The 11,443-nt window shown below is 69.6% G+C and overlaps 1 protein-coding gene across 1 annotated transcript in view; it reads left to right on the top strand.

The window, feature by feature from the left end:
* Positions 1 to 11,443, top strand: part of AHNAK2 (AHNAK nucleoprotein 2) — a 40,689-nt gene that overhangs the window by 24,264 nt on the left and 4,982 nt on the right. The window contains 18 exon segments of the mRNA XM_060401534.1: positions 1 to 504; positions 506 to 941; positions 944 to 1,144; positions 1,147 to 1,227; positions 1,230 to 1,601; positions 1,604 to 2,452; positions 2,455 to 2,975; positions 2,977 to 4,117; positions 4,120 to 4,392; positions 4,395 to 5,035; positions 5,037 to 5,124; positions 5,127 to 7,991; positions 7,994 to 8,559; positions 8,562 to 9,068; positions 9,070 to 10,006; positions 10,009 to 10,103; positions 10,606 to 11,011; positions 11,014 to 11,442. Of these exon segments, the coding sequence (XP_060257517.1) occupies positions 1 to 504; positions 506 to 941; positions 944 to 1,144; positions 1,147 to 1,227; positions 1,230 to 1,601; positions 1,604 to 2,452; positions 2,455 to 2,975; positions 2,977 to 4,117; positions 4,120 to 4,392; positions 4,395 to 5,035; positions 5,037 to 5,124; positions 5,127 to 7,991; positions 7,994 to 8,559; positions 8,562 to 9,068; positions 9,070 to 10,006; positions 10,009 to 10,103; positions 10,606 to 11,011; positions 11,014 to 11,442 (10,912 nt within the window).

Here is an 11,443-nt window from a genome sequence, read left to right as displayed (position 1 = left end):
GGAGTCGGAATCAAGACGCACCTGCCCAAGGTGCAGATGCCCAGCGTCAAGCTGCCCAAGGTGGACATCAAGGCCCCGCAGGTGGACATCAAGGGGCCCAAGCTGGACCTGAAGGGCGCCAAGGCCGAGGTGGCCGCCCCCGACGTGGAGGTGTCGCTGCCCAGCGTGGAGGTGGACAGCCAGGCCCCGGGCGCCAAGCTGGAGGCCGACGTGTCCCTGGGGGACAAGGAGGTGGCCGCCAGAGACAGCAAGTTCAAAATGCCCAAGTTCAAGATGCCGTCCTTCGGCGTGTCGGCGCCCAGCAAGGCCATCGAGGCCGCCGTGGACGTGTCCCTGCCCAAGGCCCAGGCCGAGGTGACCCTGCCCTCGGTGCAGGCCGACGTCAAGACCAGTGAGGTCCGCGTGGAGCTGCCCGCGGCCGAGCTGGACGTCAAGGGCGCCGAGGTGGCCGTCAAGCTGCCGGAGGGGCCCCTGCCCGAAGCCGAGCTCAAGGAAGGGGGCGGCGGGAGTCGGAATCAAGGCGCACCTGCCCAAGGTGCAGATGCCCAGCGTCAAGCTGCCCAAGGTGGACATCAAGGCCCCGCAGGTGGACATCAAGGGGCCCAAGCTGGACCTGAAGGGCGCCAAGGCCGAGGTGGCCGCCCCCGACGTGGGGGTGTCGCTGCCCAGCGTGGAGGTGGACAGCCAGGCCCCGGGCGCCAAGCTGGAGGCCGACGTGTCCCTGGGGGACAAGGAGGTGGCCGCCAGAGACAGCAAGTTCAAAATGCCCAAGTTCAAGATGCCGTCCTTCGGCGTGTCGGCGCCCAGCAAGGCCATCGAGGCCGCCGTGGACGTGTCCCTGCCCAAGGCCCAGGCCGAGGTGACCCTGCCCTCGGTGCAGGCCGACGTCAAGACCAGTGAGGTCCGCGTGGAGCTGCCCGCGGCCGAGCTGGACGTCAAGGCGCCGAGGTGGCCGTCAAGCTGCCGGAGGGGCCCCTGCCCGAAGCCGAGCTCAAGGAAGGGGCGGCGGGAGTCGGAATCAAGGCGCACCTGCCCAAGGTGCAGATGCCCAGCGTCAAGCTGCCCAAGGTGGACATCAAGGCCCCGCAGGTGGACATCAAGGGGCCCAAGCTGGACCTGAAGGGCGCCAAGGCCGAGGTGGCCGCCCCGACGTGGAGGTGTCGCTGCCCAGCGTGGAGGTGGACAGCCAGGCCCCGGGGCGCCAAGCTGGAGGCCGACGTGTCCCTGGGGGGACAAGGAGGTGGCCGCCAGAGACAGCAAGTTCAAAATGCCCAAGTTCAAGATGCCGTCCTTCGGCGTGTCGGCGCCCAGCAAGGCCATCGAGGCCGCCGTGGACGTGTCCCTGCCCAAGGCCCAGGCCGAGGTGACCCTGCCCTCGGTGCAGGCCGACGTCAAGACCAGTGAGGTCCGCGTGGAGCTGCCCGCGGCCGAGCTGGACGTCAAGGGCGCCGAGGTGGCCGTCAAGCTGCCGGAGGGGCCCCTGCCCGAAGCCGAGCTCAAGGAAGGGGCGGCGGGAGTCGGAATCAAGGCGCACCTGCCCAAGGTGCAGATGCCCAGCGTCAAGCTGCCCAAGGTGGACATCAAGGCCCCGCAGGTGGACATCAAGGGCCCAAGCTGGACCTGAAGGGCGCCAAGGCCGAGGTGGCCGCCCCCGACGTGGGGGTGTCGCTGCCCAGCGTGGAGGTGGACAGCCAGGCCCCGGGCGCCAAGCTGGAGGCCGACGTGTCCCTGGGGGACAAGGAGGTGGCCGCCAGAGACAGCAAGTTCAAAATGCCCAAGTTCAAGATGCCGTCCTTCGGCGTGTCGGCGCCCAGCAAGGCCATCGAGGCCGCCGTGGACGTGTCCCTGCCCAAGGCCCAGGCCGAGGTGACCCTGCCCTCGGTGCAGGCCGACGTCAAGACCAGTGAGGTCCGCGTGGAGCTGCCCGCGGCCGAGCTGGACGTCAAGGGCGCCGAGGTGGCCGTCAAGCTGCCGGAGGGGCCCCTGCCCGAAGCCGAGCTCAAGGAAGGGGCGGCGGGAGTCGGAATCAAGGCGCACCTGCCCAAGGTGCAGATGCCCAGCGTCAAGCTGCCCAAGGTGGACATCAAGGCCCCGCAGGTGGACATCAAGGGGCCCAAGCTGGACCTGAAGGGCGCCAAGGCCGAGGTGGCCGCCCCCGACGTGGAGGTGTCGCTGCCCAGCGTGGAGGTGGACAGCCAGGCCCCGGGCGCCAAGCTGGAGGCCGACGTGTCCCTGGGGGACAAGGAGGTGGCCGCCAGAGACAGCAAGTTCAAAATGCCCAAGTTCAAGATGCCGTCCTTCGGCGTGTCGGCGCCCAGCAAGGCCATCGAGGCCGCCGTGGACGTGTCCCTGCCCAAGGCCCAGGCCGAGGTGACCCTGCCCTCGGTGCAGGCCGACGTCAAGACCAGTGAGGTCCGCGTGGAGCTGCCCGCGGCCGAGCTGGACGTCAAGGCGCCGAGGTGGCCGTCAAGCTGCCGGAGGGGCCCCTGCCCGAAGCCGAGCTCAAGGAAGGGGCGGCGGGAGTCGGAATCAAGGCGCACCTGCCCAAGGTGCAGATGCCCAGCGTCAAGCTGCCCAAGGTGGACATCAAGGCCCCGCAGGTGGACATCAAGGGGCCCAAGCTGGACCTGAAGGGCGCCAAGGCCGAGGTGGCCGCCCCCGACGTGGGGGTGTCGCTGCCCAGCGTGGAGGTGGACAGCCAGGCCCCGGGCGCCAAGCTGGAGGCCGACGTGTCCCTGGGGGACAAGGAGGTGGCCGCCAGAGACAGCAAGTTCAAAATGCCCAAGTTCAAGATGCCGTCCTTCGGCGTGTCGGCGCCCAGCAAGGCCATCGAGGCCACCGTGGACGTGTCCCTGCCCAAGGCCCAGGCCGAGGTGACCCTGCCCTCGGTGCAGGCCGACGTCAAGACCAGTGAGGTCCGCGTGGAGCTGCCCGCGGCCGAGCTGGACGTCAAGGCGCCGAGGTGGCCGTCAAGCTGCCGGAGGGCCCCTGCCCGAAGCCGAGCTCAAGGAAGGGGCGGCGGGAGTCGGAATCAAGGCGCACCTGCCCAAGGTGCAGATGCCCAGCGTCAAGCTGCCCAAGGTGGACATCAAGGCCCCGCAGGTGGACATCAAGGGGCCCAAGCTGGACCTGAAGGGCGCCAAGGCCGAGGTGGCCGCCCCCGACGTGGAGGTGTCGCTGCCCAGCGTGGAGGTGGACAGCCAGGCCCCGGGCGCCAAGCTGGAGGCCGACGTGTCCCTGGGGGACAAGGAGGTGGCCGCCAGAGACAGCAAGTTCAAAATGCCCAAGTTCAAGATGCCGTCCTTCGGCGTGTCGGCGCCCAGCAAGGCCATCGAGGCCGCCATGGACGTGTCCCTGCCCAAGGCCCAGGCCGAGGTGACCCTGCCCTCGGTGCAGGCCGACGTCAAGACCAGTGAGGTCCGCGTGGAGCTGCCCGCGGCCGAGCTGGACGTCAAGGGCGCCGAGGTGGCCGTCAAGCTGCCGGAGGGGCCCCTGCCCGAAGCCGAGCTCAAGGAAGGGGCGGCGGGAGTCGGAATCAAGGCGCACCTGCCCAAGGTGCAGATGCCCAGCGTCAAGCTGCCCAAGGTGGACATCAAGGCCCCGCAGGTGGACATCAAGGGGCCCAAGCTGGACCTGAAGGGCGCCAAGGCCGAGGTGGCCGCCCCCGACGTGGAGGTGTCGCTGCCCAGCGTGGAGGTGGACAGCCAGGCCCCGGGCGCCAAGCTGGAGGCCGACGTGTCCCTGGGGGACAAGGAGGTGGCCGCCAGAGACAGCAAGTTCAAAATGCCCAAGTTCAAGATGCCGTCCTTCGGCGTGTCGGCGCCCAGCAAGGCCATCGAGGCCGCCGTGGACGTGTCCCTGCCCAAGGCCCAGGCCGAGGTGACCCTGCCCTCGGTGCAGGCCGACGTCAAGACCAGTGAGGTCCGCGTGGAGCTGCCCGCGGCCGAGCTGGACGTCAAGGGCGCCGAGGTGGCCGTCAAGCTGCCGGAGGGGCCCCTGCCCGAAGCCGAGCTCAAGGAAGGGGCGGCGGGAGTCGGAATCAAGGCGCACCTGCCCAAGGTGCAGATGCCCAGCGTCAAGCTGCCCAAGGTGGACATCAAGGCCCCGCAGGTGGACATCAAGGGCCCAAGCTGGACCTGAAGGGCGCCAAGGCCGAGGTGGCCGCCCCCGACGTGGAGGTGTCGCTGCCCAGCGTGGAGGTGGACAGCCAGGCCCCGGGCGCCAAGCTGGAGGCCGACGTGTCCCTGGGGGACAAGGAGGTGGCCGCCAGAGACAGCAAGTTCAAAATGCCCAAGTTCAAGATGCCGTCCTTCGGCGTGTCGGCGCCCAGCAAGGCCATCGAGGCCGCCGTGGACGTGTCCCTGCCCAAGGCCCAGGCCGAGGTGACCCTGCCTCGGTGCAGGCCGACGTCAAGACCAGTGAGGTCCGCGTGGAGCTGCCCGCGGCCGAGCTGGACGTCAAGGGCGCCGAGGTGGCCGTCAAGCTGCCGGAGGGGCCCCTGCCCGAAGCCGAGCTCAAGGAAGGGGCGGCGGGAGTCGGAATCAAGGCGCACCTGCCCAAGGTGCAGATGCCCAGCGTCAAGCTGCCCAAGGTGGACATCAAGGCCCCGCAGGTGGACATCAAGGGGCCCAAGCTGGACCTGAAGGGCGCCAAGGCCGAGGTGGCCGCCCCCGACGTGGAGGTGTCGCTGCCCAGCGTGGAGGTGGACAGCCAGGCCCCGGGCGCCAAGCTGGAGGCCGACGTGTCCCTGGGGGACAAGGAGGTGGCCGCCAGAGACAGCAAGTTCAAAATGCCCAAGTTCAAGATGCCGTCCTTCGGCGTGTCGGCGCCCAGCAAGGCCATCGAGGCCGCCGTGGACGTGTCCCTGCCCAAGGCCCAGGCCGAGGTGACCCTGCCCTCGGTGCAGGCCGACGTCAAGACCAGTGAGGTCCGCGTGGAGCTGCCCGCGGCCGAGCTGGACGTCAAGGGCGCCGAGGTGGCCGTCAAGCTGCCGGAGGGGCCCCTGCCCGAAGCCGAGCTCAAGGAAGGGGGCGGCGGGAGTCGGAATCAAGGCGCACCTGCCCAAGGTGCAGATGCCCAGCGTCAAGCTGCCCAAGGTGGACATCAAGGCCCCGCAGGTGGACATCAAGGGCCCAAGCTGGACCTGAAGGGCGCCAAGGCCGAGGTGGCCGCCCCCGACGTGGAGGTGTCGCTGCCCAGCGTGGAGGTGGACAGCCAGGCCCCGGGCGCCAAGCTGGAGGCCGACGTGTCCCTGGGGGACAAGGAGGTGGCCGCCAGAGACAGCAAGTTCAAAATGCCCAAGTTCAAGATGCCGTCCTTCGGCGTGTCGGCGCCCAGCAAGGCCATCGAGGCCGCCGTGGACGTGTCCCTGCCCAAGGCCCAGGCCGAGGTGACCCTGCCCTCGGTGCAGGCCGACGTCAAGACCAGTGAGGTCCGCGTGGAGCTGCCCGCGGCCGAGCTGGACGTCAAGGGCGCCGAGGTGGCCGTCAAGCTGCCGGAGGGGCCCCTGCCCGAAGCCGAGCTCAAGGAAGGGGCGGCGGGAGTCGGAATCAAGGCGCACCTGCCCAAGGTGCAGATGCCCAGCGTCAAGCTGCCCAAGGTGGACATCAAGGCCCCGCAGGTGGACATCAAGGGGCCCAAGCTGGACCTGAAGGGCGCCAAGGCCGAGGTGGCCGCCCCCGACGTGGAGGTGTCGCTGCCCAGCGTGGAGGTGGACAGCCAGGCCCCGGGCGCCAAGCTGGAGGCCGACGTGTCCCTGGGGGACAAGGAGGTGGCCGCCAGAGACAGCAAGTTCAAAATGCCCAAGTTCAAGATGCCGTCCTTCGGCGTGTCGGCGCCCAGCAAGGCCATCGAGGCCGCCGTGGACGTGTCCCTGCCCAAGGCCCAGGCCGAGGTGACCCTGCCCTCGGTGCAGGCCGACGTCAAGACCAGTGAGGTCCGCGTGGAGCTGCCCGCGGCCGAGCTGGACGTCAAGGGCGCCGAGGTGGCCGTCAAGCTGCCGGAGGGGCCCCTGCCCGAAGCCGAGCTCAAGGAAGGGGCGGCGGGAGTCGGAATCAAGGCGCACCTGCCCAAGGTGCAGATGCCCAGCGTCAAGCTGCCCAAGGTGGACATCAAGGCCCCGCAGGTGGACATCAAGGGGCCCAAGCTGGACCTGAAGGGCGCCAAGGCCGAGGTGGCCGCCCCCGACGTGGAGGTGTCGCTGCCCAGCGTGGAGGTGGACAGCCAGGCCCCGGGCGCCAAGCTGGAGGCCGACGTGTCCCTGGGGGACAAGGAGGTGGCCGCCAGAGACAGCAAGTTCAAAATGCCCAAGTTCAAGATGCCGTCCTTCGGCGTGTCGGCGCCCAGCAAGGCCATCGAGGCCGCCGTGGACGTGTCCCTGCCCAAGGCCCAGGCCGAGGTGACCCTGCCCTCGGTGCAGGCCGACGTCAAGACCAGTGAGGTCCGCGTGGAGCTGCCCGCGGCCGAGCTGGACGTCAAGGCGCCGAGGTGGCCGTCAAGCTGCCGGAGGGGCCCCTGCCCGAAGCCGAGCTCAAGGAAGGGGGCGGCGGGAGTCGGAATCAAGGCGCACCTGCCCAAGGTGCAGATGCCCAGCGTCAAGCTGCCCAAGGTGGACATCAAGGCCCCGCAGGTGGACATCAAGGGGCCCAAGCTGGACCTGAAGGGCGCCAAGGCCGAGGTGGCCGCCCCCGACGTGGAGGTGTCGCTGCCCAGCGTGGAGGTGGACAGCCAGGCCCCGGGCGCCAAGCTGGAGGCCGACGTGTCCCTGGGGGACAAGGAGGTGGCCGCCAGAGACAGCAAGTTCAAAATGCCCAAGTTCAAGATGCCGTCCTTCGGCGTGTCGGCGCCCAGCAAGGCCATCGAGGCCGCCGTGGACGTGTCCCTGCCCAAGGCCCAGGCCGAGGTGACCCTGCCCTCGGTGCAGGCCGACGTCAAGACCAGTGAGGTCCGCGTGGAGCTGCCCGCGGCCGAGCTGGACGTCAAGGGCGCCGAGGTGGCCGTCAAGCTGCCGGAGGGGCCCCTGCCCGAAGCCGAGCTCAAGGAAGGGGCGGCGGGAGTCGGAATCAAGGCGCACCTGCCCAAGGTGCAGATGCCCAGCGTCAAGCTGCCCAAGGTGGACATCAAGGCCCCGCAGGTGGACATCAAGGGGCCCAAGCTGGACCTGAAGGGCGCCAAGGCCGAGGTGGCCGCCCCCGACGTGGAGGTGTCGCTGCCCAGCGTGGAGGTGGACAGCCAGGCCCCGGGCGCCAAGCTGGAGGCCGACGTGTCCCTGGGGGACAAGGAGGTGGCCGCCAGAGACAGCAAGTTCAAAATGCCCAAGTTCAAGATGCCGTCCTTCGGCGTGTCGGCGCCCAGCAAGGCCATCGAGGCCGCCGTGGACGTGTCCCTGCCCAAGGCCCAGGCCGAGGTGACCCTGCCCTCGGTGCAGGCCGACGTCAAGACCAGTGAGGTCCGCGTGGAGCTGCCCGCGGCCGAGCTGGACGTCAAGGGCGCCGAGGTGGCCGTCAAGCTGCCGGAGGGGCCCCTGCCCGAAGCCGAGCTCAAGGAAGGGGCGGCGGGAGTCGGAATCAAGGCGCACCTGCCCAAGGTGCAGATGCCCAGCGTCAAGCTGCCCAAGGTGGACATCAAGGCCCCGCAGGTGGACATCAAGGGGCCCAAGCTGGACCTGAAGGGCGCCAAGGCCGAGGTGGCCGCCCCCGACGTGGAGGTGTCGCTGCCCAGCGTGGAGGTGGACAGCCAGGCCCCGGGCGCCAAGCTGGAGGCCGACGTGTCCCTGGGGGACAAGGAGGTGGCCGCCAGAGACAGCAAGTTCAAAATGCCCAAGTTCAAGATGCCGTCCTTCGGCGTGTCGGCGCCCAGCAAGGCCATCGAGGCCGCCGTGGACGTGTCCCTGCCCAAGGCCCAGGCCGAGGTGACCCTGCCCTCGGTGCAGGCCGACGTCAAGACCAGTGAGGTCCGCGTGGAGCTGCCCGCGGCCGAGCTGGACGTCAAGGCGCCGAGGTGGCCGTCAAGCTGCCGGAGGGGCCCCTGCCCGAAGCCGAGCTCAAGGAAGGGGCGGCGGGAGTCGGAATCAAGGCGCACCTGCCCAAGGTGCAGATGCCCAGCGTCAAGCTGCCCAAGGTGGACATCAAGGCCCCGCAGGTGGACATCAAGGGGCCCAAGCTGGACCTGAAGGGCGCCAAGGCCGAGGTGGCCGCCCCCGACGTGGAGGTGTCGCTGCCCAGCGTGGAGGTGGACAGCCAGGCCCCGGGCGCCAAGCTGGAGGCCGACGTGTCCCTGGGGGACAAGGAGGTGGCCGCCAGAGACAGCAAGTTCAAAATGCCCAAGTTCAAGATGCCGTCCTTCGGCGTGTCGGCGCCCAGCAAGGCCATCGAGGCCGCCGTGGACGTGTCCCTGCCCAAGGCCCAGGCCGAGGTGACCCTGCCCTCGGTGCAGGCCGACGTCAAGACCAGTGAGGTCCGCGTGGAGCTGCCCGCGGCCGAGCTGGACGTCAAGGGCGCCGAGGTGGCCGTCAAGCTGCCGGAGGGCCCCTGCCCGAAGCCGAGCTCAAGGAAGGGGCGGCGGGAGTCGGAATCAAGGCGCACCTGCCCAAGGTGCAGATGCCCAGCGTCAAGCTGCCCAAGGTGGACATCAAGGCCCCGCAGGTGGACATCAAGGGGCCCAAGCTGGACCTGAAGGGCGCCAAGGCCGAGGTGGCCGCCCCCGACGTGGAGGTGTCGCTGCCCAGCGTGGAGGTGGACAGCCAGGCCCCGGGCGCCAAGCTGGAGGCCGACGTGTCCCTGGGGGACAAGGAGGTGGCCGCCAGAGACAGCAAGTTCAAAATGCCCAAGTTCAAGATGCCGTCCTTCGGCGTGTCGGCGCCCAGCAAGGCCATCGAGGCCGCCGTGGACGTGTCCCTGCCCAAGGCCCAGGCCGAGGTGACCCTGCCCTCGGTGCAGGCCGACGTCAAGACCAGTGAGGTCCGCGTGGAGCTGCCCGCGGCCGAGCTGGACGTCAAGGGCGCCGAGGTGGCCGTCAAGCTGCCGGAGGGGCCCCTGCCCGAAGCCGAGCTCAAGGAAGGGGGCGGCGGGAGTCGGAATCAAGGCGCACCTGCCCAAGGTGCAGATGCCCAGCGTCAAGCTGCCCAAGGTGGACATCAAGGCCCCGCAGGTGGACATCAAGGGGCCCAAGCTGGACCTGAAGGGCGCCAAGGCCGAGGTGGCCGCCCCCGACGTGGAGGTGTCGCTGCCCAGCGTGGAGGTGGACAGCCAGGCCCCGGGCGCCAAGCTGGAGGCCGACGTGTCCCTGGGGGACAAGGAGGTGGCCGCCAGAGACAGCAAGTTCAAAATGCCCAAGTTCAAGATGCCGTCCTTCGGCGTGTCGGCGCCCAGCAAGGCCATCGAGGCCGCCGTGGACGTGTCCCTGCCCAAGGCCCAGGCCGAGGTGACCCTGCCCTCGGTGCAGGCCGACGTCAAGACCAGTGAGGTCCGCGTGGAGCTGCCCGCGGCCGAGCTGGACGTCAAGGGCGCCGAGGTGGCCGTCAAGCTGCCGGAGGGGCCCCTGCCCGAAGCCGAGCTCAAGGAAGGGGCGGCGGGAGTCGGAATCAAGGCGCACCTGCCCAAGGTGCAGATGCCCAGCGTCAAGCTGCCCAAGGTGGACATCAAGGCCCCGCAGGTGGACATCAAGGGGCCCAAGCTGGACCTGAAGGGCGCCAAGGCCGAGGTGGCCGCCCCCGACGTGGAGGTGTCGCTGCCCAGCGTGGAGGTGGACAGCCAGGCCCCGGGCGCCAAGCTGGAGGCCGACGTGTCCCTGGGGGACAAGGAGGTGGCCGCCAGAGACAGCAAGTTCAAAATGCCCAAGTTCAAGATGCCGTCCTTCGGCGTGTCGGCGCCCAGCAAGGCCATCGAGGCCGCCGTGGACGTGTCCCTGCCCAAGGCCCAGGCCGAGGTGACCCTGCCCTCGGTGCAGGCCGACGTCAAGACCAGTGAGGTCCGCGTGGAGCTGCCCGCGGCCGAGCTGGACGTCAAGGCGCCGAGGTGGCCGTCAAGCTGCCGGAGGGGCCCCTGCCCGAAGCCGAGCTCAAGGAAGGGGCGGCGGGAGTCGGAATCAAGGCGCACCTGCCCAAGGTGCAGATGCCCAGCGTCAAGCTGCCCAAGGTGGACATCAAGGCCCCGCAGGTGGACATCAAGGGCCCAAGCTGGACCTGAAGGGCGCCAAGGCCGAGGTGGCCGCCCCCGACGTGGGGGGTGTCGCTGCCCAGCGTGGAGGTGGACAGCCAGGCCCCGGGCGCCAAGCTGGAGGCCGACGTGTCCCTGGGGGACAAGGAGGTGGCCGCCAGAGACAGCAAGTTCAAAATGCCCAAGTTCAAGATGCCGTCCTTCGGCGTGTCGGCGCCCAGCAAGGCCATCGAGGCCGCCGTGGACGTGTCCCTGCCCAAGGCCCAGGCCGAGGTGACCCTGCCCTCGGTGCAGGCCGACGTCAAGACCAGTGAGGTCCGCGTGGAGCTGCCCGCGGCCGAGCTGGACGTCAAGGCGCCGAGGTGGCCGTCAAGCTGCCGGAGGGCCCCTGCCCGAAGCCGAGCTCAAGGAAGGGGCGGCGGGAGTCGGAATCAAGGCGCACCTGCCCAAGGTGCAGATGCCCAGCGTCAAGCTGCCCAAGGTGGACATCAAGGCCCCGCAGGTGGACATCAAGGGGCCCAAGCTGGACCTGAAGGGCGCCAAGGCCGAGGTGGCCGCCCCCGACGTGGAGGTGTCGCTGCCCAGCGTGGAGGTGGACAGCCAGGCCCCGGGCGCCAAGCTGGAGGCCGACGTGTCCCTGGGGGACAAGGAGGTGGCCGCCAGAGACAGCAAGTTCAAAATGCCCAAGTTCAAGATGCCGTCCTTCGGCGTGTCGGCGCCCAGCAAGGCCATCGAGGCCGCCGTGGACGTGTCCCTGCCCAAGGCCCAGGCCGAGGTGACCCTGCCCTCGGTGCAGGCCGACGTCAAGACCAGTGAGGTCCGCGTGGAGCTGCCCGCGGCCGAGCTGGACGTCAAGGCGCCGAGGTGGCCGTCAAGCTGCCGGAGGGGCCCCTGCCCGAAGCCGAGCTCAAGGAAGGGGCGGCGGGAGTCGGAATCAAGGCGCACCTGCCCAAGGTGCAGATGCCCAGCGTCAAGCTGCCCAAGGTGGACATCAAGGCCCCGCAGGTGGACATCAAGGGGCCCAAGCTGGACCTGAAGGGCGCCAAGGCCGAGGTGGCCGCCCCCGACGTGGGGGTGTCGCTGCCCAGCGTGGAGGTGGACAGCCAGGCCCCGGGCGCCAAGCTGGAGGCCGACGTGTCCCTGGGGGACAAGGAGGTGGCCGCCAGAGACAGCAAGTTCAAAATGCCCAAGTTCAAGATGCCGTCCTTCGGCGTGTCGGCGCCCAGCAAGGCCATCGAGGCCGCCGTGGACGTGTCCCTGCCCAAGGCCCAGGCCGAGGTGACCCTGCC

The sequence above is a fragment of the Ovis aries genome, chromosome 18 (assembly GCF_016772045.2).
Source record: "Ovis aries strain OAR_USU_Benz2616 breed Rambouillet chromosome 18, ARS-UI_Ramb_v3.0, whole genome shotgun sequence".
Classification (NCBI taxonomy): Eukaryota; Metazoa; Chordata; class Mammalia; order Artiodactyla; family Bovidae; genus Ovis; species Ovis aries.
The sequence above is the reverse complement of the archived record's forward strand: the minus strand, read 5'-3'. Positions and strand labels throughout refer to the sequence as shown.